The sequence below is a fragment of the Penicillium rubens genome (genome assembly GCF_028828025.1).
Source record: "Penicillium rubens strain IBT 27055 chromosome Unknown utg000003l_segment0_segment0, whole genome shotgun sequence".
Lineage (NCBI taxonomy): Eukaryota > Fungi > Ascomycota > Eurotiomycetes > Eurotiales > Aspergillaceae > Penicillium > Penicillium rubens.
The window spans coordinates 2,992,898-3,020,800 of NW_026890601.1; the positions used below are offsets into that span (position 1 = coordinate 2,992,898).

The window sequence follows — 27,903 nt, forward strand, 5'->3', positions numbered from 1 at the left end:
CGAAGCTACAGTAGATAATGGAGAGAAAAGTACTGGCCTCAGAAAAGAGGTGATAAGACTGTCTAGCATGCCACAGATTGGACAGCAAAGCGGGGGTAGGTCGTCCAAGTCGTGGTTGTCAAAGAACATACGTTAAGGCGATCCCAAGAAGCAATTCGACTACTGTAGTTGGGCCCGCAATTTCTGTTTGCCCCTAGCATGTTTCCTTACCACTCATCAATTATTTGCCCTGCAAAGTATGTATCTAATGTTTAATGCTCACTTTATTTCGATGGTGCAAAGAACCGTCTGTAAATTTAGTGTCTTCAGGTATTTACATTAAACCGGAAATGTGACGGTTCTTTACAGTGCGTCTCGAAACCGGTGCAACAAAAAGCGCTCTTCGACAATCTTTTCGGCCCCACTGCCAAGACCTTAGCGCAGATCATTTATTGAGGTTACCACCACACCGAGTTTAAATTTGCTGCGGTAGCCGATCAGCAGTACAGTAACTATCAATTTTACCCGGTATCCAAATTATATGAAATATTTCAACGAGGGGGAATACAATGCTATACAATATTCATTATAGAGATCCTCAATTTAGTCCGGTCACCTTAATAAATGATCTGCGCTAAGGTCTTGGCAGTGGGGCCGAAAAGATTGTCGAAGAGCGTTCTTGTTGCACCGGTTTCGAGACGCACTGAACAACAAGAATGAGGTGCGTTTCTCTTTTTGCATTGTGATTATCAAATACACTGCCAGGTGGTGCACTGGCGCCCACGTGAAGTCCAGTATAGACAAAAGAGCTTTTAGAACAGGTACAGTACAAGACAACAAGTCCGCTTTAAAATCACACTTGTTCAACAGTTGAGACAGCGCAGGTCAGGACGCATACTGTAACCCGCTACACTGGCAGCTCCTTGTATAAGTTAATTCTTTTTGATTCAAGCAAGTTGAATGGAGAAGACAGAGATTCGGCATATTTATTGAAAGGCACTAATCGCCATTGAGGTACGCTCTTCGAAGTCCATTTCTCGATACTGAGCAGGTTAGCAAGATAAGAAAAGGATATTTGATCATAAGTCTGCATAGACGTTGGTCGAATCCCAACTTGTTCTCGACGCTGGATAGCTTCTGTAATGGCTCTTATTAATTGAACTATTCTCATATCGCATTACTGTGCGGTCAACATGCCGAGGGCAGATAAATCCTAGAGCGGTTAAAGTTGGGTGCGGTCAAACCCAACGGTCTAGATTATCTTAATTCAAAGACCACAACTACGTACCGGTAGACCCTTGAGAGTCGAGGCTGGTTAAGCTTGGGTGTCATCAGGTTTAATCACGTTTCATGTCGTGAATGCTGAAGAGTGCTCCTAATCAGTGGCATCTTAGACCAGGTAAGCAGTATTTTTCATTCTATATCGTAACCACTTCAACAGATGGCCACGCGCTACCCCAGTTACATGTAGGTTGACGAACGACCAGAAAAAGCCCTCACATAACCCATTCGACATCTATTCCCTAATAGCCCCACCCCTACCAACTTCAATTCAACGTTTACAAGCTCGCTTGCTGGCATAGGCAACATGTCGAGGAATTCCTTCGCTATTACAACGAGTCTGTTGGTCTAAGGAGGATCGCAGATCAGCTTAGTCTGCAATATATATAAGGGAAGACTTCTTGTGCTCTACCTTGCCTTTCACCATACATATATATTTGTGCAGCAGAGCAATAAGGTGAGATATGATATAGCTTGCCCTATGACTGGGGCATTTGCTGATCTTATCAGAGAAACATGCTTGGCTCCGTCTCCTGGCAATGCGTTTGCTGTGCTAGCAGAGACACTCAGTGCGTGAGAGTTAGATCTATGAAGGACCAACCCGCATCACAGTTCGCGACAATTTTGATGTTCCTACTTCCTTCAAAGCGAAATATCTGCATTCACACTATATGCAAAGGATGTGTTCACGCGCGACAATTTGTGTTTCCAGACGAACAAATGAGCATTATTTGGAAGGCCAGAGTCCAGTCGAAATTGTTCACGCCAATTCCTTGGAGAAAGCAAAGCTGGCATCTTTGGCTACCAAGCACGCAATGCCAAGAGATCAATCAACTGATAATGGATAGCGGAGAAGTCCGTCTCAGTATCTACATGGATACATTCTTACTGTGAAATATTTGTCATCACCTGCCTATTTTTTCATGGAACTGCTTGTGCTCTGTTCTGTGCGCGGCGGTCCCTGGTATTTCAAACGATATCATTATATTTAAATGTACTGGCGATCAATCCCATCTAACGCTACATCGTGGCTGTAGCAATTATGACCGGGCGCAATATTCAGGAAACCATTACAATCATGCTACGTCTTCTTTGACGGCCAAAACAGTGCAAAATAGATCGGTCTCAAACAGGCCTACCGAAGAAAAACCAGACACAGTGCCCACCATTATTTAAATACGAATAGATATCTTGGTACGCTCAAGGTGAACAAGCAATCTCCATTCAGGTGTTGTGTAGGGCGGGTTAAACGCTGAGGATCATACGGTGCAGCATTGACAGCTGCCATACAATATACAAACTTACAGAGAGGTATGAGACATAGCGCGTAGGATTGGGTCTCAGTAGGTGTGGCGGTTGGATTACATCATTCATCGAATCATTAGCCTCATCGCCTAGGCTGCCGCCTATTGTCGGAGTAGATGCATTGGCATACCGGCATACCGGAGGATCCATTGATCCTATGAATTGTGTAACTTTAGATTAGTAATCGGTGGCCCATATAAATTGTTAGGAAAACCGATACAGCAATACAGAGAGTTGAACACCATTGATTGGACCCCTACATTTCGCAATACGGCCCACGCCGACACCTATCTTCTTATCTAGTAGTCCGACGGGATCGAAATCAGTTTTATTCGATTTTATATTACCGTACTGGGATATTGCCAATAATAGGTACTTGTCTTCAGTTAATTAGGCAGAACAGATAAAGGACACTGCAAATATAATTTGACAAAATAACAAAGAGAGTACACACACACAATTTATTAACGCCCGGCGGCTAAGCCGAAAAGGCAACATCTACTATACATGTCATAATATATACAGTACTGTGTCTCCTCAGAGCCCATACATAAAGCCTTGCAATATATGTCATCTCAGATGTCCGTATCGCAGCGGATCCTCGTGGGTTAGTAATTTTGTTAGTAGGCTGGCTTGAAGGCGCTTCTCCAAGTGCCAAAGACAGTACAGACATGCTCTAACTCAGTTTCCCCTCTTTACTCTCTTCAATTCTATCTTGAACTCTATTTTGCATGACGCCATGCCTTTTATAGTTGGTCTACCTGCGATTCACATTCTTGGCAGTATCTGAGAACGGTAATAAACAAAGTTTCGAGTACACGCGCGTCGCACGCATCGGCCTGAAACGAAAGCAAAGGACAATAGATTTAAAAGTGACAGACAGTGCTCGAATGGCCCCAGCGGAGATGTGTCTGAATCCAAACGGTCCAATGACAGAAAACCCCGGGCCGGCAAACAGAGTATGTCCGAGGGGTAAACAGTGTTCGAAAATTGCTGTAATCACAAATAATCACAAAGTTCTACGTAAGCTACAATGTGGTTTAAAATTAGTTCTCTAAAAGTCCTGGCTAAGCCCACCTGAGACTTCATTTGGCTTAGCCTCGAGATACGTGCCAAAACAGATCAGAGCCATTATCATAGTAGGCATAGTGCCCTATACAAATTGGAATCAGGCAAAGAAACAGAGAACTAAGATGGTGAAACTAATTTCTATGCCGTAGTCCAATACAGAGAATGACGAAAATGATGCAAGACTGTACTCTTCGGGGAACTACTTGAGCTACACGGAGGGCCTGAGTATTTCAATTCGTGTTCAGGGTTTGGGCCTGATGAAGAGCGCACCTATCCGAACAGCATCAACCCAGTCGTGGGCTGATTTTCCGGGGATTCGTACAGATCCTTTCAGGAACACCTTGCGACCTTCAACCTTTTCTGGCCATGCGCGGAGAAGCATTGGCGCTGACGGCGGGACGGAATGGATGAACGATGTAATTAGGTAGGCAGTGAACGCTGGTTTGTGTTTGTGTTTGTGTTTGCAACAGTCCGCGAGAATTCGGTCCATCAATAGGGCAATGTATCCACCGAACAATTTACCGTCGTAGTAGCACATCTGCTGGGAAGGTGTCAGGAGTAGAAGGAATTCTGCCTCATATCCCAAACTATGGGGCTTGAAGGTTGGACGATAGCCTTCAAACAGTGAACGCATCATTTGCTCAGAAGGGGGTCGACAAGGGAATGCTAAGGCACAATCATCAGTATGCCGCCATGAAGAGGTTCCTTGTTGACTCTCACATGAGTTAGTTCAGGTAATTCATCGCATAACTCGCGGGGAGGTTTATGAGATGATTGCGCCAGAGATCGATATCCGCGAAAGGATTGAGAGAGAATGCGGTCAAAGTAAGCTTGTACATGTCTGAGGTAAAATTATTGGAGCAGTGCAAGATAACGACGGGAAGATTCCGGTCAGAATAGAGTGCTATATATATCAAGTAATTCAGAATAGAGTTTAGGAAAAAAGAGAAGAGGGTAAGAAGGTGAAATAGATTTCGAGCGCGCCTGTAGGTTTGAACTTGCCTGTGCTTCTCTTTTCCGACAGCAACGCTCGCTTTCAGTAGCAGTCCAAATTATTGCAAATGACGATACCACTCTACGGTCCGCGTGGCGCCAGCTGCCAAATAAACAAACGGTCAAGTAAAACATCAGGTGCAGCAATGCTGTCGATTCACCCCCATTTGGAATCATCCCATACCATGCTAAATGGCCGTTGCAGTACTTACATTAAATACTCTTTGATGGCATTACCCTCTAAATCGCAAGACTAAGTTTTCAAACACCGGAATTAACCGTTTTATCAATTGTTGTCCGTTTCAACTACACTTCATGAGCGAAACAAGTAAGATAAATATCGCATGAGTCACCGTAAGTTCATTGGCCATTTAGTTTAACGTAAAAGAAAACGTTCTTTTTACACTCAATTTGGCCTTCCCAACGGTCTCTGTCGTTCAATCAATCCATAACTCAATTCCCAGTTGAGTAGACTCTTTCAGATATATATACACCCGCAGACACCGCATTCTGAATTACAGGAGTGGCGAGGTTGTAACATCGAAGCAATCGTTACTCTACAGTTAATAACCTGTCGGACTTCGACGAGGGCCATGAGCGCATAAAGAAGAAATGGCTCGATTGTAAACCTGACTGTAAGAGATGATGGTTATTAAATGATTTAAGGGGTTCCCTCACTAGATGGAAAGACAAGCAGAATACAATATAGATCGCAAAACAAATAGCCAAGCAAGGGGCGTATTATCAGTTCTCGCTTTTGGCTTTCAATTCATGTTAGCAGTTGAACCGAATTACGTTAATGAGGGCCAAAGGGCTCAGCAAATTGAGTCCATCGTGGATGATTCTGACTCCACTTCTCACCAATATACTCAATAGTCAATACCGGTTGCCCCCCCTCCTCCCCGGCGGCGGGGGCGGCCCAGTACAGGAGTTAAAAGTGATGGGCGTATTAAGATCTTCGAACATATACTTTTACAATTCCTCCCTTCTCACTAACCCCTCCCTCCCGACTATCTCTTCCCTCTCCGTTGATGAACTGAACTGTCCCACCGTCTCATTCTCCCCACGAACCGCGATCGACACGTTCCGCTAAATATAAAATTTTATATTTTCGCGTCGCTATAAATAATTGAACCGGGTCACCTGGCACACACAAAAAATAGAGAAAGAAGCACCATGACACCTACTATTATGATGAACACTAATTTCACACAGCCGGTCGAGTGCTACAACTCGCGCGACGCGGTGCCCGCCACCATGCCCTCCAACATCCAATATTACAATCAGGTCCCACTGTACCAGACCAAAAGTCCAAACAGAGATATGAAGGCTGTTTTGCAGTCTTGTTGTTCGAATGGAGTATGGATTTATGAGGATCCGGATCCTTGTACGGCTGTTTGTGATTCGCATACTGCAGCTGAAGCGAAGAAGACGATGTACTGCTTGAATGCTCAGATGGTCGTATATGGGACTAAAACTGAGAAGGGTTCTGCGGTAGCCAGGCGTCCGATGGGCTGGCTGTCTTTGATGGTTGGGGGATTGCGTTTGTCGGGGATGTTTATTTGATGGGAGTGAGGGGTCGGTTTTGCAATTTGTGATTTATAGGGTTGTTTGAAATGGACCTTGCTGTACATGCTGGGATGTGAGTATGAGATTCTGGAGATATGTTCAAGTAATATGGCTCAGGCACAAGTCGGAAATTAATTCATCAAAAGCTTGCCAGGTCTCCTAATAATGTGTGTCATTTCACGGAATTATACAGGTATGCAATATATTGAACTGAGTATACCAGGGAGCCTGCATGAAGTAGAGCATTCTATTGGTAATAAGATAGACCCGACGGATGAAATAGCTCTGGTGGTGGAGGTGAAAGCAGCGTAACCTTTTCGCCTTGGGCTATGCGCCAAGCAAAGATCGCGGAAGCACCATGGACATAGTTACTCCATTTCCGAGAGATCGGTGCGGGAGCCCGGGTGCTTCGGGACGAGCTCTACCCGATTAAGGTAGACAGCGTCAAGAGGACCGCAGTACTGGATGAGAACCATGAAATTCTGACAGGAGCAGCGGCAGCCATGGGTGAGGAGAACGAAACTACTGTCGCCAAAATGACGTGGTTGAGCAACAAGGAAATCGCAAAGCCCTATGGATCGATGGTCGTGTACCTAACCAAAGGGACTGACGCACGGAGGATCCTGGCCGATGGATACTTCCATGTCGGAGGAGAATCCGGGACAACCAGCGTTTTTGAGTACCGACCACGGCCGGTGCAATGCTACAACTGCCAGGAGGTTGGTCACAAGGCATTCCAATGCAAGAAGATCCAGAAGTGCGCAAAATGCGCGACGGAGGGCCATCACCACAGTCACTGTGATCACACGGTTCCGAAGTGCGTTCCATGCGGTGGGCCACACGAATCGTATAGCAAGAACTGCCGGAAACTCTACCCGTCACGTCATGAATAGGTCACTCCGGATAATCCAGCTGAATGTGAGGAAACAGGGAGCAGTGCATGAAAGCCTAATGAACGACGAAGATACTCAAAACGCAGTGGCGTTGGCGATCCAGGAACCCCAGGCGAGGAGGATTCAAGGCCGGCTCTTGACCACCCCGATGGGACATCACAAATGGACCAAGATGGTGCCCTCCACCTGGAGGGAAGGGAGATGGGCAATCCGAAGCATGCTTTGGGTCAATAGGGATGTGGAAGCGGAGCAAGTGCGGATCGAGTCGCCAGATCTTACAGCGGCCGTGATTCGACTTCCCGAACGACTCGTCTTTATAGCATCAGTTTACGTGGAAGGAGGGGAGGCGTCTGCGTTGAGCGACGCATGCGATCGCCTGAGAAAGGCCATCACAAACGTACGGCGAGATACAGGGACAGTGGTGGAGATCATGATCACGGGAGACTTTAACCGCCATGATCAACTTTGGGGAGGGGACGACGTGTCCTTGAGTAGGCAAGGCGAAGCGGATCCGATCATTGACCTCATGAATGAATTTGCACTCAGCAGCCTGCTCAAGCGAGGCACCAAGACATGGCACGGCGGAGGACAGAGTGGGGACTGCGAGTCGAGCATCGACCTTGTCCTGGCCTCGGAAAACTTGGCGGACTCCATGACTAAGTGTGCAATACTTGGGACTGATCACGGCTCGGACCACGACGCCATTGAGACTGTATTTGACGCCCCGTGGCCGATCCCGAAGTATCAGGAACGGCTTCTACTGAAGAATGCACCATGGAACGAGATTAATGCTAGAATCGCGAGCACCATGGCCGCCACTCCGTGGGAAGGCACAGTACAGCAGAAAACCGATCGACTGATGTCTGCGGTCTCGGACGCGGTGCACAACTTAACTCCGAGAGCGAAGCCGTCGCCACACGCGAAGCGGTGGTGGACAACTGACCTGACACAACTGCGTCATATATATACATACTGGCGAAATCACGCTCGTTCGGAGCGACGGGCGGGGCGAAAAGTACCTCGCTTCGAAAGGATGGCCCAGGACGCGGCGAAACAATACCGTGATGCCATCCGTAAACAAAAGAAGAAGCACTGGAATGAGTTTCTCGCAGACAACGACAACATATGGAAAGCAGCGAAGTATCTGAAGTCCGGGGAGGATGCGGCATTTGGGAAATTACCGCAGCTCGTCAGAGCAGATGGGACTACCACCGCTGACCATATGGAGCAAGCAGAGGAGTTGCTTTCCAAATTCTTCCCACTCCTGCCGGACAACATTGACGATGAAGGGATCAGACCACAAAGAGAGCCAGTGGAGATGCCGGCCATCACCCTGGAGGAGGTAGAACGACAGCTTCTTGCAGCGAAATCGTGGAAGGCGCCGGGAGAGGACGGCCTGCCGGCGATAGTTTGGAAGATGACGTGGCCCACGGTCAAGTACCGGGTCCTTGAACTATTCCAGGCGTCGCTGGCCGAAGGCTCGTTGCCAAGACAGTGGAGACACGCGAAGATCATACCGCTCAAAAAGCCGAATAAAGAAAATTACACCATTGCAAAATCATGGAGACCGATTTCACTCCTAGCGACACTGGGCAAGATACTAGAATCAGTAGTTGCAGAAAGGATCTCGCACGCGGTGGAAACCCACGGCTTGCTCCCGACCAGCCACTTTGGAGCCCGGAAACAGCGGTCCGCGGAGCAAGCACTCTTGCTCTTGCAAGAACAGATCTACACGGCGTGGCGGGGCCGACGGGTATTGAGCCTGATCAGCTTCGATGTCAAAGGAGCCTACAACGGAGTGTGCAAAGAACGTTTGCTCCAAAGGATGAAAGCACGAGGCATACCGGAGGGTCTGCTCCGGTGGGTTGAGGCATTCTGCTCGGAACGAACGGCGAACATCCAGATCAATGGACAATTGTCGGAGGTCCAAAGCCTGCCACAGGCTGGGCTACCGCAGGGCTCGCCCCTGTCCCCGATCCTATTTCTCTTCTTCAACGCAGACCTCGTGCAAAGACAGATCGACAGCCAGGGAGGAGCAGTCGCTTTTGTGGATGACTTCACCGCATGGGTGACCGGGTCAACCGCGCAAAGTAACCGGGAAGGAATTGAAGCAATCATCAGAGAAGCGCTCGACTGGGAAAGGAGAAGCGGAGCGACCTTTGAAGCTGAGAAGACAGCTATCATACACTTTGTTGCTCCCAAGACGCGTAAATCGGACCACGATCCGTTTACCATCAAGGGACAGACGGTTGTACCCCAAGACCACGTCAAGATCCTGGGCTTATTGATGGACACGAGACTCAAGTATAAGGAACATATTGCAAGGGCCGCTTCCAAGGGCCTGGAAGCAGCGATGGAGCTTCGGCGACTTCGGGGCCTAACCCCAGCATCAGCGCGGCAGCTATTCACCTCGACGGTGGCGCCGGTCGTGGACTACGCCTCCAATGTCTGAATGCACGCGTGCAAGGATAAAGCCATAGGACCGATTAACCGAGTCCAAAGAGTAGGAGCACAAGCCATTGTGGGGACATTTCTCACGGTCGCGACCAGCGTAGCAGAGGCGGAGGCTCACATTGCCACTGCGCAACATCGATTCTGGAGACGGGCCGTGAAGATGTGAACGGACATACACACTCTACCGGAAACCAATCCTCTCCGCAGAAGTATAGATCGGATCAGGAAGTTCAGAAGATACCACCGCTCGCCGTTGTATCAGGTAGCCGATGCGCTCAAGCATATCGACATGGAAACACTGGAAACGATTAACCCATTTACGTTAGCTCCATGGGAGGAGCGCATGCAGACCGGCATTGATCAACCACAGGTTTTCCAGACCAGAGCAGGCGTGTACATGCAGATCGCGGTCAGCAGCTCGGCTCGGAACAAGCGGGTCGGATTTGGGGTGGCGATCGAGAAACAGCCACCTCGGTATCGAAAACTGAAACTGAAGACCCTTTCCGTCACATTGGGTGCAAGAGCAGAGCAAAACCGTTTCTCTGCGGAGCTAGCAGAGATGGCACATGCACTGAACATGGTAGTTGGAGTGAAAGATTACCGGATTACGCTGGTCACGAGCAACAAAGCGGCGGCTCTGACAATAAGGAATCCTCGGCAACAGTCAGGTCAGGAATTCGTCTCCCAACTGTACAAGTTGACGAGAAAACTGAGGAGAAATGGAAACCACATCAATGTCCGGTGGATCTCAACGAGTGAAGACAATAAACTGCGGGGTCTGGCCAAAGAACAGGCCAGAGCCGCGACACAAGAAGATGCTGTCCCGCAAAAGCAGGTCCTAAGGATGAAGTCAACAACACTCAATATTGCACGGTCCCAAGCAGTCCCCAGCAATGACCTGCCAGCTAATATAGGGAAACACGCAAAACGAGTTGATGCAGCACCCCCAGGCAAACACACCAGGCAGCTGTACGACCGATTATCGTGGAAGGAAGCGAGCGTGCTGGCTCAACTCCGAACCGGCATGGCAAGACTCAATGGATATCTCTATCGAATCAACGTGGCAGACACGGACCAGTGTGCATGTGGACAAAGCGAGAGAGACCGTGGAGCACTTCCTATTTCGATGTCAAAGATGGACGGCGCACCGGACGGAACTACTACAATGTACCAACACCCACCGAGGAAATATATCCTTCTTCCTAGGAGGAAAGTCGCCTTCCGATGATCAGAAGTGGACGCCGAACTTAGAGGCGGTACGGGCCTCAATACGATTTGCCATCGCCACGGGCCGACTCGAGGCCACCTAACCATGCCGACGAACATAAATCACCCCCTTTCGCCGATCTAGCCCACCAACCACCTCGTGTTACAGATGGTAGACGCGCTTCAACTGCCGAAAATAGGATGTTGAACACTTGGAGAAGCGCCTTCAAGCCAGCCTACTAACCAAATTACTAACCCACGAGGATCCGCTGTGATACGGACATCTGAGATGACATATATTGCAAGGCTTTATGTATGGGCTCTGAGGAGACACAGTACTATATATATTATGAGATGTATAGTAGATCAGAGATAGTTGCCCTTTCGGCTTAGCCGCCGGGCGTTAATAAATTGTGTGTGTGTATGAATAATATCTAGCGAAACAGACCCAAAACAGACGCAAAACAGACGCAAGACAGACGCAAGACAGACGCAAGACAGACGCAAGACAGACGCAAGACAGACGCAAGACAGACGCAAGACAGAAGGGAATATGAAAACCAAATGATAAAACAGAATGATAAAATTGCATTTAGTGCAATCTGACACACTTGGGAAACCCATGGACCCAATCCCTGGCCATTTCGCCTCAAAATACCCCTTTTAGATACTTGGAGAGGTGGAGGGTCCCTTGTCAGTGGATTTGGATTAAATCACCCAGACCAGATCACTATGGTGATATTGGGAGATATTGAGCTCCAGCAATTATTGCTAGATTTGTTTAGGTATTGGTTCTATTCTATTTTTTGAGCTTTATAAGAGATAACTCTTTCACTTCTGACCACCTACCATTCCTCGTTTCACAACCCGTCCAAATCCCCTGCTTGACATCAAGACAGTAGCAGTGGGCATTCAGAGAACTCAGGCGCGTGGCAGTCGGCAGCGATATATAAATCGAATGTTCCGATAGCTTTCATCGGGTTCACCAGAGCCAAATGACAGTGGGAGCCCGCCCACGTCATAATACGGAAAGTATAGCCTTGAATCTTCTAATAAATGAGCACCCCCACCTTGGACCAGTCAACGTAGAACAAGTGCAGAAACAATTCATAGCCGCCGCTTCTTGTGTGTCAAGGCTGGCTCCAAGAATTTGATATGACGTTTAACCCGTGGGGAACAGTAGCAATTCCTTTTCGGGGGCCAGGAATTAACCAAATGGTCTGCACGACCAAAGTGGGAATTTGCTTGTTGATCATCGAGGAGCTCTTGAACCGACTTAGGAAAGCCGCCAATCCTTTGGAAGAACGAAGAACCGGCAATCCCAATTGATGTCATTTCATGAAGTCCATTGATTGAAAATCCCACCTTTTTGCGGTAGTATCCACATACGCGGCAACCATCATCATCATCAACGTCCCCAAGGCGTTGGCCACGGGCCATTTCAAACCTTGCGCCTGGAAATTCCACCATGACCAGTTTTACCAGGTCCCTGGAATATGACCGGGAGCACAGGACTGAGCCTTTACAGAAAAAGACTCCTTGGCTTTTGATTGGCAACTCATCGAGTTCGAAGAAGAAAAAAGCGGTCGCCAAGATAGTTCTCACTAGTTCAGTCGGAACAGTAAAATGCATCTTGGACATCCCTTCTAATTTGCTCACATCGTCCAACCGAGGAAGTGGCTCAGGCAACTCGTGATTCAGCCGAAAGATGTTTGATCTTTCCACATCTGGCACGAAATTGAGTGCCTCATGGAATCCTTGCTCGCCATCCATACATGGGGAGGACATCATCGCTCGGATCATGCGAGGGATAGCACTGTCTTGCAGTATACGACTAGCACCCTCAATTGGCTTAGCCACGGAAGAAAATGAGCCCGTTCCCACTGACAAGAGTAGATCATGGGTTTTTGCAGAGGGCCAGATGACTACTGACTCCTTGAGCGCAATTGCCAGAGGATTGTTGGCTCTGACTCCGCCATCCTGCAGCGCACCAAAGCCTGGGAGGGATTTTGATCGGAAAAAGCTGCATGTCATTAGTCACCGTCTTCAAAGCTACCTGGGATACTTACAAGGGGGCTGCGACGCTGCATTGAGCTCTATTGGTATTGTTCATCAGTAAAGCTCTTCGTTCGTTCCAAATCAAATTGATAACAGTTCAACCCAACTCACACTTTCCATACGTGAGGATTCTCATCCGCCGTCTTAGGGACAAGGAACTCGTATGCTGCACTCGCTTCTCGCTGGCCCATTCCACGATAATTTGCCAAGACACAAGCTTTTCCATCAGAAGTACGACTCGTGATAATGGCGACTCGGCAACCGGTGGAGCTTGTCGTCGTGACATCGAACATCCGGCGTTGGGGGTCGACCACTCTTTGCAAGGCATCCTCTAGTCTTTCTGAGTCGTACTGACAATCAGCTAAAAAGCACGCCAGGCTTTTTATCCATGTAGCGCACCGGGATATCGGGGATTTTGGTGCATGCTTAGAAGGCGATCCGAAAATCATCCGAGCAAAAGCCGGAAATTTGGCGCAACTCTCCTCTGCAGATAGGCCATTCAATATCATATCTACCGCCAAAAGCGCCCCTTTTTTTACGGATCAGAGTCTTTCATCCACAGGTGCAGTCTTCTTTGTCACGGATGATCTTACCAACACTTGTCCCCGCAAATAAATCGGCGACCTGTGCTATCGATATTCCGCCAATCCGCCTTTCTAGTGCTCGCAGAAGCCCTAATTGGACGATACCACGAACCCCTCCCCCATCTAGACTTAACACAATTGGCCCCTTGGTTGGTGGAAGTTGACGAACCGTGAGATTCACTGCCTCGTCACAGATAGGGCATTTTGGTAGGTCGATGTGGTACTCCGTACGGGGACTTTTAGTCCCATATATGACAACGCAGTTATCACAGATTGTATGCCTGCAAGGCAACATATGCTCTGGTGGTCCACACATGCAAGCAAAGCAAGTTGTTGTTGAATGCAAGCCCCCCATCGGCGATGGAACTGAACTAGCGCTTCGTGACGGATGTCTGCTGAGGCCTTGGACTTCAATTGAACAAAGCCCTCGATGAAGCGGTGCAAAACTTCATTGCAGTCTATTTCAGCGTCTACCCCTTCCCAGGCATTCCGACAATATGCCCGATAAAGGGCGTTGAAAACCATTTTCGGCTCGAAAACTACGATGATTGAAATCATTAGTGACAGAGTAAACCATAGGCAAAGATAGCTTACGATGCATCCCAGGCGGATAAGCATCCAGAAGGAGAGCCGAGGCTATGAAGTTGTAAAGCTCATTCTCAGGACAAGCAGAACTTGCAAATTGAGATTTTAGCTCTACAAAACAACTGACCATTGCTGGTTTCCTTTTATAACCCTCTCGTGCCACCAAAAGACAGTCAAGGTTGGCTGGGTTTGAACTTCCCATCCGAAGTTGAAGACCTCGGCCCCAGAGTGCGCTGAGGTGCACGGCTGAGAATGAGAGGCATTTCTCTTTCTGTAATGATTGGATCTCTTGGATTTGCTCAAGAACCAGGCTTCTCAATGGGTCGAATGCAACGGATGGGGACAAGCCTGACCGGTCACGGATATTTAGAACTGTGATTCTGTGCTGCCCTAACCATGCACTGGGTAATTCAAAGTCATCATCCGCATCATGCGCCTCAGGTTGAGGGTTGCCTGACAGCACAATAACAACACGCATCATACCGTGGATATGTGAAGCCCCAATTGATAGGGTCCCAGTCGGTGCATCTAGCAGCTGTTGTACATTTCGCATGTCAGAGGCGGTGTCGACAAAAAAGCAAAGAACTTGTGTCCATGGCAAGATCTTGTGTCTAATCACTTCTTGTTGAAGGTCTGCTAGAGGCTGAGACTTCCCAAGGGCGAGAGGATATCGTCGATGTCTGTCTCCAGACCACCTCAGCAAGCAACTGTCACCCACCCCAGCTTGGCTAAAAGGGTTACTCTCGGCAAATATGACAGGATGCTCAGTATGTGCAGTTGCTGTACTAAGATGCGCTCGAATCAGCCCAGCAGGACCCTTGCGTGTGACGTTATTGTGAGGAAACAAAGCTTGAAGGGCCTTTATGCGATTTCCATTGCCAGCAAAATAGACAAGAGAGGGATATTGCGAGTTGGGGTGGCTCATTCCCTGGATAATTTCTTCAAATCGCCCCGTGTCTACCAAAGAACTGCCGGTAGTATCAGAGAGTATATCGAGCCACGCCGCCATAATGATCCCCTGCGCATTGCAAGTAATATGGCTTCCTGAGAGCACTGGTGCTTTTATATTATTTATTTCCGGTATCTCCAATCTTGTGAAACGATTTCCTGCCATCAATTACTTAACAACTCCGTGTGACAGCTCTGTCATAGCGATAAGTGGGTTGGCCCTCACATTCTTCCACTAGAAATCAGACTCTAGCCATTATTTGTGAGTGTATAAGTTATATGAGGTCATTTAATCTAGTATCCAGTCTCTAATACCAAAATACTGATGGTATTTTCCTCTGGCCAAACGTCCTCTCGGTTTAGTGCGAGAATTTAACTTCTGATTACATAGAAACTACTAACAGCTTGCTACAGCGCCCTCTTCAATTTTTGCGGTATTTCTTTGATTCCCAATGGAAAAACGAGGGCAAGTTATCCTCCCCAGAGATGCCACAACAGCTAATATAAATAAGTTGCATCGGCCCTTCGTCTATGGTTACATTTTCATATATTGGATCACATCGTCTGCTATGCAGTCTGCTATATTAGAGAATGTGAGAAAGCAAGCGGGGCATGCTCAACCTGGTTCAGCTAATAATATACATGCGAACACCATTCTCAGCCAAAACCATGATACGATTTATACAATAATGTTAAAAAAGGAGGCGCAAATGGATTGGAGATACAATGTTACGGTTACCATAGCAGATTGGGCTCTCCTTGCTGGATACTTGGTAATTCCAGGAACATTTACTTCGCTGAAAGAATCAAGTCAGGTGGAGGAAATCTTAAAAACGAACAATGCTGGGCGGGCAGTATTATAGACGCGCTCGAAATCAGTTTCACCTTTTTACTCTCTTTGATTCTTTTCCAAACTTAACCCTGAAACGCGCTAGTCTATGTTTGGATTGGGCAATTTCCAAATCCTGTAACGTATTGTAACTCCAAATCACATGATGAGTCGTATGTAATATATTGGAAAGAATGATGTCTTCTAAACGTATGGACAAGCCACATTTTGTTAGCGGTGCGATAAAATTAGTCCCTGAGGTCGTTTGAAACAGCTAACACAGCTAGATGGCTCAATAAACATACCTGCAGCAACTCCTAGGGACTCTTCTGACCCAGTCAACATCCATCAAATTAATTCAACATGCCACTATATCATCTACCAAACGAACTGATACTGATGATCGCCAAGAACTTGAAGTCAAATGGGGATCTCAATAGTTTGATTCAAACCAATACCCACCTTTGCAAATTGCTTGACCCCCTCCTCTACCTTCGGGATGCAGCGTCTTATGGACCACTGGCTGTATTGCGTGCAGCTGAAATTGGAAACGAGAATACAGCTCGAAAATCACTACAAGCAGGATTAGAGCTTGACTGCTGCGTTTACTGGGGTAAAACGCTGTTGTGCTTAGCGGCGGAAAACGGCAACGATGGGGTCCTCAAGCTGTTTCTCGCTTCTGATGAAAGTGTCGACCCAGACGAGGAGAACTCAGAAGAAGAAACGCCACTGGTTTGCGCGGCAAAATGGGGACACGAAGTAGTGGTCAAGCAACTACTTTCAACCGGTAGAGTCGACGTCAACTTTGTTTGCTTGGGATTCACACCGCTTTGCTATGCGGCATGGAACGGTCACAAAGCAGTTGTAAACCTGCTTCTCGCTGCCGATGGTATCAATTTGGATTTCGCTCATTCCGATGGGCGTACAGCTATAGACTTAGCAGCAGAGTCAGGCAATGAGTCCGTTGTCAAACTTCTGATCGCAGCAGGTGCTGAACTAGGCGGTAGGGGGCATAATGTTACGGACATGCCAGGCACCAGTCAGACCTGCGCCTCCACCACACAAATGGGCTATCAAGAGCCAATGAACTAGTTGTCAGGTGAGCAGCCAAAGGGCGGCCAGTTCTGGCCTCTCATTCGGCGTGCCAAACTATACCGAATAAAGCTAGCGGGAAGCTCATCATCTGGCCTATTTGCTTCCCACTCGGAGAGGTGAAGCAGCTTATTGGTTTCTGGTGGGGTTGAGAGTAAGGGTTCGACACCGTCCTGGGGGCAACGGTTCGGTGAAGGGCTGAATCCATATTCTGAGGGTGGCGTGTGTACGTAATATCCTGACGTTGGAGCGTATTGCGAATCCTGGTCTGAGGGATCGAGGTCCTGGGGTTGGGATTCATCGCCGTTGGAAAAGAAGTGATTAACCGTCGGCCTCAATTTCCTAGTAAACCGAACTTCAGCACATTTTGGTCATTCAGGGTTTAACAGAGAGGGGCCAAAGGAATGCAGCATTTGGTAAGGCGGACAAGGCGTTTGTAAAGAAATATTTCATCCCACCAGTATTGTTTGTACGTATCTCTTCACTCGTTCACTATATAATTAGACTAGTAGTGTAAACGGGATTAAATGAAGGGGGAGGGAGGTGAAAGGCGTAGTGAACAGAAAACCGACCAAATCTCCCAGCCAGTATGTTTGGCTTGTCTGCAAGTGGATGGTTCTAGACAGGCGCTGAGCCATACAACGATGATACGATAGCTATTTTAAGCCATTATTTATTACTGTACCAAGATACTGCCCAAGAGTGTGGTTCGGGATTAAGCTAACCATAAAAGGTATGGCGTCACACAAAATAAAGGTTGAGAAAGAATTGAAGAGTGTAAAGACATGAAACTGATTTCGAGCGCGTCTGTAGTATACATGTAAAACATGGTACTTGGACAACAAGGTGGATAGAATATGTATTTTTAGATTCAGCCCAGATAGCAAATAGAGAGAGTCCGCATCCGTAGTGAGCAAGTTGCTCCCATTTCCCCATTGTACTATTTATTTCTAGGAAACAGTCAATCTATCCTTTTCCCCTTCTCCCATCGCTGAAATTGCCCGAAATTAAAGGTTGATATTCATTCTGAGTGTAAATAAACCGAAGAAAAACGGAGACGACTTAACAAGTATGCCGAGCAAAGTCCTCACATCGCCAGCGATGGAAAACAAAATTTGCTACCATTCTCCTCACATTTAATGCTAGGATAACTGGATCGCTTTCAAATGCCGAGATCTTTGGCCGCTTTCCCCCACCCTAGATATCCATACCCAGATCATCTTCTACAACGTAGCCTTGCTTCCTCAGCTCGTCCATATAAGCGTATGCAGCAGCTTCAAATCTCCCAATGTATGCATCGTCGAGGTTATTGAAATCAGTTTCCGGAATTCTCGCTCTTCTCAACCATCTCTTATAGAACTTGCTTAATTTGGGTGGAGGCCGATTTTGACCAGGTCCGCTCCTTATATCATTATTGAGGCCATTGTTGTTCGGACCGTTGCCATCCTGACCACTGGTATTCTGACCACTGGTATTCTGACCACTGGTATTCTGACCACTGGCGTTCCGTGCATTAGGACTGGAGTCATCGACAAACAGATCATTGTCTTCATCGTCCTCACTGTCCAATTCCTGCTTCACCGAAACTGAATCAAGCCGCTGTGTGTTGTTCGCCGCTGGTTGGCGACTTCCTAGCCTCCACCCTTCGGGATCCACCTCCATACCTTGTGCACTTGGTATAGAAGGCTCTCTTGTAAGCTCGCGCTTTATTGTAAGCTCGCGCTTTATCCTCTCCTGCTTCTGTGCTTTGAATAAATCCAGCGGGCAAGGAGTGGGTGAACGATCAGGGCTGTCTCTTCCTATTTGGCCTTGCCACTGAATGTGACGTTCCTCCTGCTTATCCCAAGCCTCGGAGATCTTTTGCTCTGCCGTGGCTAGGTCAGTGAGTCTGACCAGATCTTCCTTGGTAATCCAGGAGTTGCCCCTGGTCAATAATCCCTGATGCGCAGCATCGATTCCTTGCCATTTAACTTTGACAAAAGCCGGGGGAGCTATTTTGTAGACCTTGTCCGTGTCTGCTTTTCTTTTATAAAATGCCACACCGACAAAGCCGACGATGTTGTCCCTACTGTATCTATAATGTTCTTCCCCGTCCTCCCCTTCGTACATCACGCACGAAATTCGGGTCTTTTTTTTGGATACTTTCTGCAGCCCTTGGGTGTTGTACCCATTTCCAGGCTGAACCCGGTATTTTGCCGCTTTGTAGGGCCCGTACCGAACCAGCAATACGTTTGACCGTCCAAGACGACTCCAGGCGTCTGGTTCTCCATCGCGATCGCTGCCAATTGAGAGCTTCTTCAGGTCAGTCAGGACCTCATCCGACGAGTCCGACGGGTCATTGGCGCCGACAGGAGCAGGACTACCAGATTCAGTTGCATTCTCAGCCATATGACCCGACCTTGGGCCGGCCACAGGGGATCCAGATGGTTCCCTTTCAGACTCAGCGTCGCCCATAGGCTGGTCGTTCGGTTCACCTGGAACCGTTTCTCGCGTACCATCAGGACTTGGCTGCTCCTCTTGAGTGTTGTACGGGGGTTTCGACTGTGACTGAATCGACTGGCTTTGGTTTGTTATATGCGCACCGGTACCTTTACTGGAATCCGGCTGGATGTACGAGGCTTGCGCATCCGCAGCAGCAGCCTTGGGTTGAGAGACTCCACTCCCGCTTTCAGCCATTCTTTGCAGATTTCGTATATTATACTCCTTTGGTGCCTGATTCCTCATACTGCGTTTTGAAACTCCTTCGGGGTTTGAGGAAGACATAGCCCAGTATAGCTGAGAATGTTCTCCGAAATGGATAAATGGATATTCTTGAGACGGATGAAAGAGCCTTCCCTTATTTATAGTTCCAAGTTTATGCTAGACTACCTTGCTTGCTTCTTTGTTGTCTGTCCCTTCCCCCATCCTCCCTCCTCCCTCCTTCCGTTCCCCAGAGATCGTCACCAACCGAAAGTGGATGTTTTTACCATTAGCTTAACCACCCACTCCTAACAAACTCTCCTCTCCTAACCCTCTCCTAACAACCCTCTCCTAACAACCCTCTCCTAACAACCCTCTCCTAACAACCCTCTCCTAACCACCCTCTCTAAACCACCCTCTCTTGACCACCCTCTCTTGACCACGCATTTTAATAGCCACTGGTTAGTGTCACTTGTTAACCGTTGCACGGTGTCTGACCTTCTCTCTCACGATGTTCTTCTACTAAGTTACATTGGTTATGTCCTGGGCAATACACAGGCCAGGGTGGCGTCCGATTCAGCAGCTACTTCGCTCTTGCTATTCACCTTAAAAGCTCAGTTTTCCCCATGTCCTCGCTCCAACAAGTACACGACCAACGACCTAAATGGCTGACCCAAAAGCGCAGTCCTTGCACGATTTTGCAATCATCACCATAATCAATATCTTTGTATTGCTCTACTTCTACCTTTTTGTGATCCATTTTCTGCTCTTCTATTTCCCCTCATCCCCCAGAGGAATTTTGGACTCCCTGTCCGTGCTAGTCTTTTGCGCAGGTGTCATCTTCTGGTGCACATCCAGCGTCTTCTACCGCTTTCTAGATGCTTTCCGGGGCAATGATGCGGCAGAGTGGCAAAAGCTGGAGTTTGGAGCCGCTTTAGTCCTGATTTGGGCAGCCACCGTTCCTTCTGTGGTTGTGTTATTCCGCACCGAACCCTACCTCGAGCTCGGATACATATCTGCCTTCACCGTCGTTGCTGTCGAGATTCTGGTGGATTTTGTAATCTGCGATCCAAGCTGCTGTGCAGTGCGGTACCGGTTTCCGTACAGCTGCGTTTCATTGGGCTTACTTTCGCTCATACCAACCATTTATGCCCTCACTGGGACATCCCAGAGTGCACCCTCATTGGCGATACATCACGGGCAAATGGCCATCTGGAATTCTCTTGGCACTACATTCTATCTCTTTCATCCGTTGGAAAGGATTGGCGTGGTAAATGGCTGGCGGCCCAGCCTCTATGTGATGCATTTAGTCCTGGCCTACAATGCCGTCACTTATTCAAGTGCTGTCTTGCATGCGGTGGCTCAAAACACAGCTTAAGGTTCATTGGGTCCTGGAGAAGGTGTGGCAGACTACAAAGTCGGCGTGAGCAGAACATTTGTTAATTACCTCTCATATCTGGCCCTTGCCTGGATTCCTTCCATGTCGATCAAAAAGGCTACATCCCTGGTGTTGAAATCTGGACGATTCAATGTTCTTCATCTGATCACAATTTATCGTGATAGCCAAGATCTTGTGTACTTCAGATCGCTGACAATCTGTATATATTTCCGAGACATAACCCCCGTATCGTATAGCAAACGTCCCAAACTGCCTCCCAGACTAATTTATTGTTTGTGTGATAAGCTCACGTATACATAGTATATGTAGCGTCTTGAGATAAGCAATCAATTAAGAACAACTATAGTCGGCATTGAATACTCTATCAGGCGTAACGCGAGGAAGCCTGTCGCTATTCGCGTTCAGGGGAACTCGTACATACCATGTGGGTCTCGCAGCTCATATCTCCATTCACCCTGTATGTGCTGATAATCAATTCCTCTTGCACGACAGTAGACGTGGGTGGTTTTTGCCCGGTCAACCGACCACCCTATAGGTAAACCCTATCACCCAGTGCCTTAGTCCTGGTGACAAACTTGCGCAATCTCAGTGAAAAGCCGACACGAAGATTGCACCCTAAACGCAATTTCCACTTCTATTTTCTCTCCAAGTAAACGGCCTAATGCCCATTGACATGTAAATGTTAGATGTTTACACCGGGTCAACGCAGGTCTCGCTTGACCTACTACTGTCACCTATTTTGTAGGACATGGCACTTGAGCAAACTGTTTTCGAAATTGCTGTACAGGTGGACCGCAACATAATCGTCCCAACCGTCACTCGCCGTTTCAGCCACCACCTGATCCGTTGCCCCACGTGAACCGTGCGCCGACATGACCTGTTCTCCCCTTGAACGTTCTTATTAATTCCTCTCGAACACGACTCGTCGTTCAATATTCTGGTTGCCAATTTCGGTGAAGATACCATGGCCACCGCTGTGGTCAGTTGGTTGCTTGTCGCTCATGCCGAACGACCATTGAGCTTGACAACGCGCTTCACAAGACCTGGCGGCCTGCGGGTGAAGAGCGGCTGCAAAAACGGCACTGAGCCTATTTATCAGTGACCGGATGAAATAGCTTGCCAACGCCATGCATGACCCACAGATTTTAGACATTTTCCTCTGCGCAATGTCTGTGCAACTTGACTGGGTGCTCAGATAGATGCGTGCTTATAAGCCTCTTGCTGTCCGGAGCGGATGAATGAAGTGAGCACAGAGGACAATGCTGGAGACCTTGCCGTGTGAGATTCTGATGCTGATTGCAGATTGGGTAAGCCCAGCATGTTTGTTTTGTTTGGTCCAGGTACTGACCGCCCGTCAGCTGCCAGTTACCACTCTGCGCGTTCTCAGCCGCGCCTCGTCCAGATTGTATGCAGTGTTGGTTCCTCGGATATACCGTACAGTTTCATTCTGTGCAGCAAGTGAATGGGCACTGAATGTGTTGGATGTCGACCCCTTCTTTCGCCATCTCGGTCCTTCCCGAGCCGCGGACTATCTCCAGCACACGCGGCACCTACAGATCAGGGCTCCATTCCATCTTGTTCGGTTTAATCGATGTGCATACTACAACATCTTTCGTGCCGCGGGGCTGCCAGAGTCCCCGGCCCCGCTGGGAGCATCGGATGATGCGACGGCACATCAGCAATTCCTGGACGACGTGAAGGATCAATTGCAGCTGATTTTCACCCACTTGGAGCCGAATAGACTGAGCATATTTGAGTCAGTATAAGCGATACCTATCGACTAGACCTGTGGCTGACTAACAATAGATGGCGACTGGGGACATGTGTTCCAGTGGGGGTTCTTGACCAGGAAGGCTATCTCAGTCAGTACCAACAGCGCCTCACTCGTCTCTCACTCGTCACTGATGGGACCTGCCCTGAAACGTCGCACCGCTTGGAAGGAATGTCCAGACTAACCTGTCTGACGGCGTTTGAGTGGGAAGGACTCCAACATCCGTCCGAGGTTGATTTGTTGCGACGGTGCATCCGTCAGAACTGGAGCTGCCTAGATCATCTGTCCATCGGCTTCGTTCCATCGGCTTTTGCCCGTGCTCTGTGCTGGCAGAGCCTTGGGCTTCAGCGACCGGAGCTTGAGGAAGGGGGTAGAGGGACCGGCGTCACTACGAACGAGGATACGGGGATTGCGAATCCCACAGCTCTTTCCGCTCTGTCCACGCTGTCATTGTCAAAGGTGACCTTGCCCCTGGATATCTCATCGGGACACAATACGATATTCTACTCTCTGCGGTCGCTTACGCTGCGTGACTGCCCGAATCAGTTGCATCTCGTGCAATTACTGTCTTGGTCACAGAAGCCGCTCCGACTGACGCATTTCGAATTCTCTTTCGATTATCTGCTGCACGAACCGGGCGAAGGATGTGGCCTTTCTGCTGTTGTGCGGTTCTTATGTTCATTTCGTGGGCTGCAGCATCTGCATTTGAGGTTGTCCAATTTCCCATCGTCAAAATCCCACATCCAGGACACCATCCAACACCACCAGACCACGTTGAAAAGCCTTGTCTACCATGAGCGCCAACTCGCACCAATCGATGCTGATGGCTTATTTGAGGATGATCGGGATGTGTCGCCCGCTTGGGTTACGAATTTGTCTACCGGTGTAGACCTGGGCCAGGTGTGTGCTCTGGCTTTGTGTGCTAGTCCGTCTGCGGCTGTAAGTTTTTCTCGGTCCAGTAACGAGTGCCGCTAATGAGAACAGCGTCGGTGCCTTCGACCTACTGCCAAGCATTCCCAGCTTCAGATTCTACATCTGCGGTTCAGCGGCCTCGAGCGATTTCATCGAGATATCCCACGAGAGATTACCACTTACCTACATGGGATGCGCAAAGGATATTCATGGCATCCTCGTTCGTGCTGGAGTTCCGTGAACCGGGACGTCACCAATGATAGCCACAACTACCCTCCCATTGTTGATGAGTACTTTGACAGGTCACACCTCGACTTTGTAGACTCGCAGGAGGCAGTGCTTATGTCTTCTGCGGCAATTGCAGAGGCTGAGGATTTCGTGTCATTTGCAGACTGGGTATTTGGCCCCGACGGACTGCCGGCCCTGCAGGTTCTCGCGTTTGGGGACTTCTCTCACGGTGATCGATACAGGAGCCAGCAGTTTCTAATGCGTCGTGTCTATCCTTCATCGGAGGGCGGTGGCAAGGAACTTGCCGGCCTTGCATTCGATGATACGACGCGGCTGCCCTTTTGTTCAGCAGATATGAGTGACCCTTCGATTTGGGATGGTGTTATGGTGGACGGGGCTCGTTTTCTGTCCGCATGCCCAGGGGGTGGGTTAATGGAGTCACCGTACGAGTTGTAGGTCTGCATGTGGCTTTCTTGATTTTTCCTTGTGGTTCGCGCCGGACTACGCGGCGCAACGCGTCCCATGATGGATTTGGTCAAAGAAGGCGGTTGCCTTTGATCATGATCTGCCGCACTCGTATTGCTACCTAGATAATATATAATTTGCACCTCTAAATTTCAGTTTACAGTATCCCACTGTAGGTGTATGAACTCGTCGTGCCTGACCAGATATTAATAAAAGCAAGTCCAATAGATATTGTACTCATCATTAACTAGCAGCCCTGACCAAGATATTCGTAGCTTTCTCGCCTGTAAAATCGGGCAATTTCAGCGAAATGTTAACCGGTTTATGTGCGCACCCGCGATTCCTTGCCGGCCCTCATTTATACGATCGTGACAGGGCGTCGTCAAGGGGAAATACAAGGATATCCACCCTTAGCAAGGCATCCTCTTATTGAGCCTGGTGGTGAATGAGGCATTTCATGCGGGTGTGTTTATCATCCAAGTAGCTGGAACGTGCCCCCTATACAATCTCCGTAGGACCTAGTCTATTGTATCATAATCTCCTTGACCATTGATATAAAAATACAGTTTACCCGAGCTTGTTCTCTCCTATCCCTGTTTTCTACAATCTGGATAGCGACGAGCTTTGGAACCCAAACGGCTCAATGGACTCTCCTGCTTCTCCGTCTCAGTCTGGACGAGCCAACAAAAGAAAACGTGAACCTCCAGATCAGTTTTTTATCCCCGTTGACATGCCAGGAAGATCGGAACAGGTATTAGACTCTTTGAAACGAGCGTCACGGGGCAAGACAAGCGTTAGGTTTCTCTTTCACCTCTTATAGCCGGCTCTAACCAAACATTCCAGACAATTCCGGCCGGTGCAGCCTGTTCTTTGACTAGCAACATGTCTCAGATCCTACAAAGCCATCCTTCTTTAAAGTCGTCCTCTGCCGTCGACCTTCTCGACCTCTATCTGTGTCTATGGGAGTGCTACACGATCAAGTCGGCCGGTAAGATACGCTTGGAAGAGGAACGTCGCTTCCTGCAAAACTCGAACGAATGGTTGGTGAGAGAAAACGAAAAGCTTCAACAGTGCTGCAATCATCAAGAACTGCTGCTGTGGGATCATCATCAGGCCTTTGTCTCCGTACACCAGGGCGTTCTCGGAACACTACAGAATAGTGATAGGCCCTCGTGTCAGATAAATGAGCTACAATGACACCGTGCAGGAGCAAATTAAACAAGCTATCTTCGTCTGGCCAAATTCTTGGTTATCGTATAAATAGCAAAGAACATGGTCTGACCGGTCTTGTCGGTCGAGATAGTTCAACGGGTGGAGTATGTGTGGGGCGGGCATTCCGCACCCTTCACCAAAGTACATTTGCAGCAGGAAACAAGATCATTCACCGTTTGCTCCTACGTAGACCAGGAGCCACCATCACTGGGTAACATAGCCTTCTCACGGTCATGGCCAAGACCCTTCCTGGACCTTTTTTTTTCCGTTGAGCTTTCTATACCCTAGCAGCTAGTCATACTGACCTCTACATATAGACCCCATGAATCCACCAAGATTTTCCTATCCTTACCTCCTGAGACTGTCTTTTATCGTGAACGCTGTACTTCCTGCATGGGAATAATGGGACCACTTGATCGAATTGGTTAGTTGGATTTCTTCCATACTTAACACTGGCGCTGATGTCCCTTCAGACTACGATTTGGATCTGGATCTTGAATCAATTTGGAGAGAATTTCCCAACATACCGACACCGCCGCCTTGCCTCGCAGAAAACCGTAGCACTCGGTGCTCAAATCAACCCCTCAAGGAATGGTTAGAGTATACTCAGCATGGACATAAGGGGACTCCTGCCATTGAATGTGTCTTCTATCCCAGCTACGAGAACGTCCGCTCCTTCAGCTCGACGGGGCCAGATCCATTATCCCAAGACACCTGCGCCGATGATATTTTCCTTTATGTATCGGCATTTTTCCTTTTTGAGCGGGTGGACTGGATAGAACTCCGGCTCAGTAAGCTCAGTACGGAAACCGGAGAGGCTGTCGAAGAGTATCCGTTCTTTCTTCCACGAGTTGAGTCAATGCTGGGAAACTTACGAAGGATACGTTGTCAGATAAGTGACATCCTCTCGCAGAATTCTACAGTGGGAAACATAACAAGCGCTGGACAATCACGGTTTCAGTTAGCTATACGGCCACGGGTAGAGATCACAGATAATTCTACCCCGTGGAGTTCGGTTCCTTTATCTCGCATTCACCCTTCTATACCCATGCCATTCCTTGACCCACAGACCTTTGTACAGAATATAGTGGGAAATTGGGAACTCTGAATGTTTTGCTCTCATGGATTGCCTGTCATCGGCGTACTGTTTGAATACTTGCACCAGGGTCCTTCACGCCGATCCAAGCTTCGCGTGTCATTCGCTTTCAACCATAATGTACTATCCTGGAGGATATTCGAACCTTTTCCCCTTCATTTTTCTTTTGTTCGTTGGATAGAAATATTTACTTCGCCACTAGTGTTCTGTTTCACCCTGTCAGCCTAGGCTGGCCTTCTCCGGCTATCAATATTTGGCCATGGGCTGGCTGGGTACACATCCGTACGGGCGTGCGCTCCCCGTGGCAACACTTTATGCGCCTTTGCTTACTCATCCGATCTATAGAGCAGCCTTTTCCAATGCTTTGGGGTCCCAATATTAGAATTAAAGCCAGCGATATTTGGCTCGTGCGTGAATGGAAAGATCCTTGGTAGGTTCACTTTTCCCATACATAAGGACTATGATCTTTATGATCTTGTAATCAGAACATCAACCGTTCATTGTTGTTATTTTCGAACAGTAGCTCCAATCGAGGAGCTCCAAGACCGACTTGGCTACCTCTTGAATACCGCTCAATTGTTAGAAGAGGCCTTGTATCCTGTCCAAAATCTCCATTGCAAGGCACCAAGCGTCTGGCACTACTTGGTGGTTCCGTTTTAACTTTGGGATGAATGGTACACTAGGGAATATACAATCGGCACGTTGAGCTGTAATTTCATCGATTTGATCACGGATTTCAACAGACACAGAAATTGGAATAACATGCTACGACAAAATGGTTGTAACGAAGCCTTGAGTTGTAAAGGTGAGACGTTTGAGCTGCACAACTTGCAACTTTATAACCGGCCAACCGGCACAAAAGGGCGAGATCACTAATGGCACACGTGCAGCGACGGTGGAAGCACCTTTTTGGAGCACTTTGGATTGACCCAGGAATGAATATGTATGCTGTCGATGGTGTGGAACCTAATTTAGATCTCGGTGTGTAATATTGGCTAGTGCGGAAGTCTACTTTGATGTTCGATGTTCCTATGGTTTTGTGGTTTCGTTCAGTAGGCAACAACCTCAAAATGCAATGGCGGTCTTATTTATTCCTCATATATTTTTTTCATTTATTCTGTGGGCAATCCTAGTTTGTTCCACAACTGGTGACAGGTAAGTGGGGGCGTGTTTTAATGCGGTGGTTCCATTCACCGTCGGTCAAAACAATGACCGGTCGAGTTAGACAGGGGACGTCAACTCCCGCAAATAATGGTACCAACCCCTTTCCCTTATGCTAAAGAAGCGGAGGGCT

At 48.2% G+C, this 27,903-nt stretch overlaps 9 protein-coding genes across 9 annotated transcripts; 5 read left to right on the forward strand and 4 right to left on the reverse strand.

The window, feature by feature from the left end:
* Positions 1 to 3,877: 3,877 nt before the first annotated feature.
* N7525_007353 (hotdog fold domain-containing protein) lies at positions 3,878 to 4,270 on the reverse strand (the record flags this gene model as incomplete). Its single annotated transcript, XM_061214021.1, has 1 exon — positions 3,878 to 4,270. One exon carries the CDS (start codon positions 4,268 to 4,270, stop codon positions 3,878 to 3,880), a length of 393 nt encoding a protein of 130 aa, XP_061068452.1.
* Positions 4,271 to 5,805: 1,535 nt separating this feature from the next.
* On the forward strand, positions 5,806 to 6,195 carry N7525_007354 (uncharacterized protein; the record flags this gene model as incomplete). The annotated part of the gene is made up of 1 exon (XM_061214022.1): positions 5,806 to 6,195. The coding sequence occupies one exon, from the start codon at positions 5,806 to 5,808 to the stop codon at positions 6,193 to 6,195; it is 390 nt and encodes a 129-aa protein (XP_061068453.1).
* A 5,663-nt stretch (positions 6,196 to 11,858) lies between these two features.
* N7525_007355 (patatin-like phospholipase family protein) lies at positions 11,859 to 13,102 on the reverse strand (the record flags this gene model as incomplete). Its single annotated transcript, XM_061214023.1, has 3 exons — positions 11,859 to 12,774; positions 12,821 to 12,847; positions 12,921 to 13,102. The coding sequence occupies 3 exons, from the start codon at positions 13,100 to 13,102 to the stop codon at positions 11,859 to 11,861; spliced, it is 1,125 nt and encodes a 374-aa protein (XP_061068454.1).
* A 3,016-nt stretch (positions 13,103 to 16,118) lies between these two features.
* Positions 16,119 to 16,847, forward strand: N7525_007356 (ankyrin repeat domain-containing protein; the record flags this gene model as incomplete). The annotated part of the gene is made up of 1 exon (XM_061214024.1): positions 16,119 to 16,847. One exon carries the CDS (start codon positions 16,119 to 16,121, stop codon positions 16,845 to 16,847), a length of 729 nt encoding a protein of 242 aa, XP_061068455.1.
* Positions 16,848 to 18,044: 1,197 nt separating this feature from the next.
* N7525_007357 (uncharacterized protein) lies at positions 18,045 to 19,523 on the reverse strand (the record flags this gene model as incomplete). Its single annotated transcript, XM_061214025.1, has 1 exon — positions 18,045 to 19,523. The coding sequence occupies one exon, from the start codon at positions 19,521 to 19,523 to the stop codon at positions 18,045 to 18,047; it is 1,479 nt and encodes a 492-aa protein (XP_061068456.1).
* A 667-nt stretch (positions 19,524 to 20,190) lies between these two features.
* On the forward strand, positions 20,191 to 20,904 carry N7525_007358 (uncharacterized protein; the record flags this gene model as incomplete). Its single annotated transcript, XM_061214026.1, has 1 exon — positions 20,191 to 20,904. One exon carries the CDS (start codon positions 20,191 to 20,193, stop codon positions 20,902 to 20,904), a length of 714 nt encoding a protein of 237 aa, XP_061068457.1.
* Positions 20,905 to 21,826: 922 nt separating this feature from the next.
* On the reverse strand, positions 21,827 to 22,078 carry N7525_007359 (uncharacterized protein; the record flags this gene model as incomplete). Its single annotated transcript, XM_061214027.1, has 1 exon — positions 21,827 to 22,078. The coding sequence occupies one exon, from the start codon at positions 22,076 to 22,078 to the stop codon at positions 21,827 to 21,829; it is 252 nt and encodes an 83-aa protein (XP_061068458.1).
* A 106-nt stretch (positions 22,079 to 22,184) lies between these two features.
* On the forward strand, positions 22,185 to 24,292 carry N7525_007360 (uncharacterized protein; the record flags this gene model as incomplete). The annotated part of the gene is made up of 4 exons (XM_002558412.2): positions 22,185 to 22,232; positions 22,284 to 22,681; positions 22,732 to 23,635; positions 23,681 to 24,292. 4 exons carry the CDS (start codon positions 22,185 to 22,187, stop codon positions 24,290 to 24,292), a joined length of 1,962 nt encoding a protein of 653 aa, XP_002558458.2.
* Positions 24,293 to 25,183: 891 nt separating this feature from the next.
* N7525_007361 (uncharacterized protein) lies at positions 25,184 to 26,621 on the forward strand (the record flags this gene model as incomplete). Its single annotated transcript, XM_061214028.1, has 2 exons — positions 25,184 to 25,473; positions 25,943 to 26,621. 2 exons carry the CDS (start codon positions 25,184 to 25,186, stop codon positions 26,619 to 26,621), a joined length of 969 nt encoding a protein of 322 aa, XP_061068459.1.
* Positions 26,622 to 27,903: the final 1,282 nt, after the last annotated feature.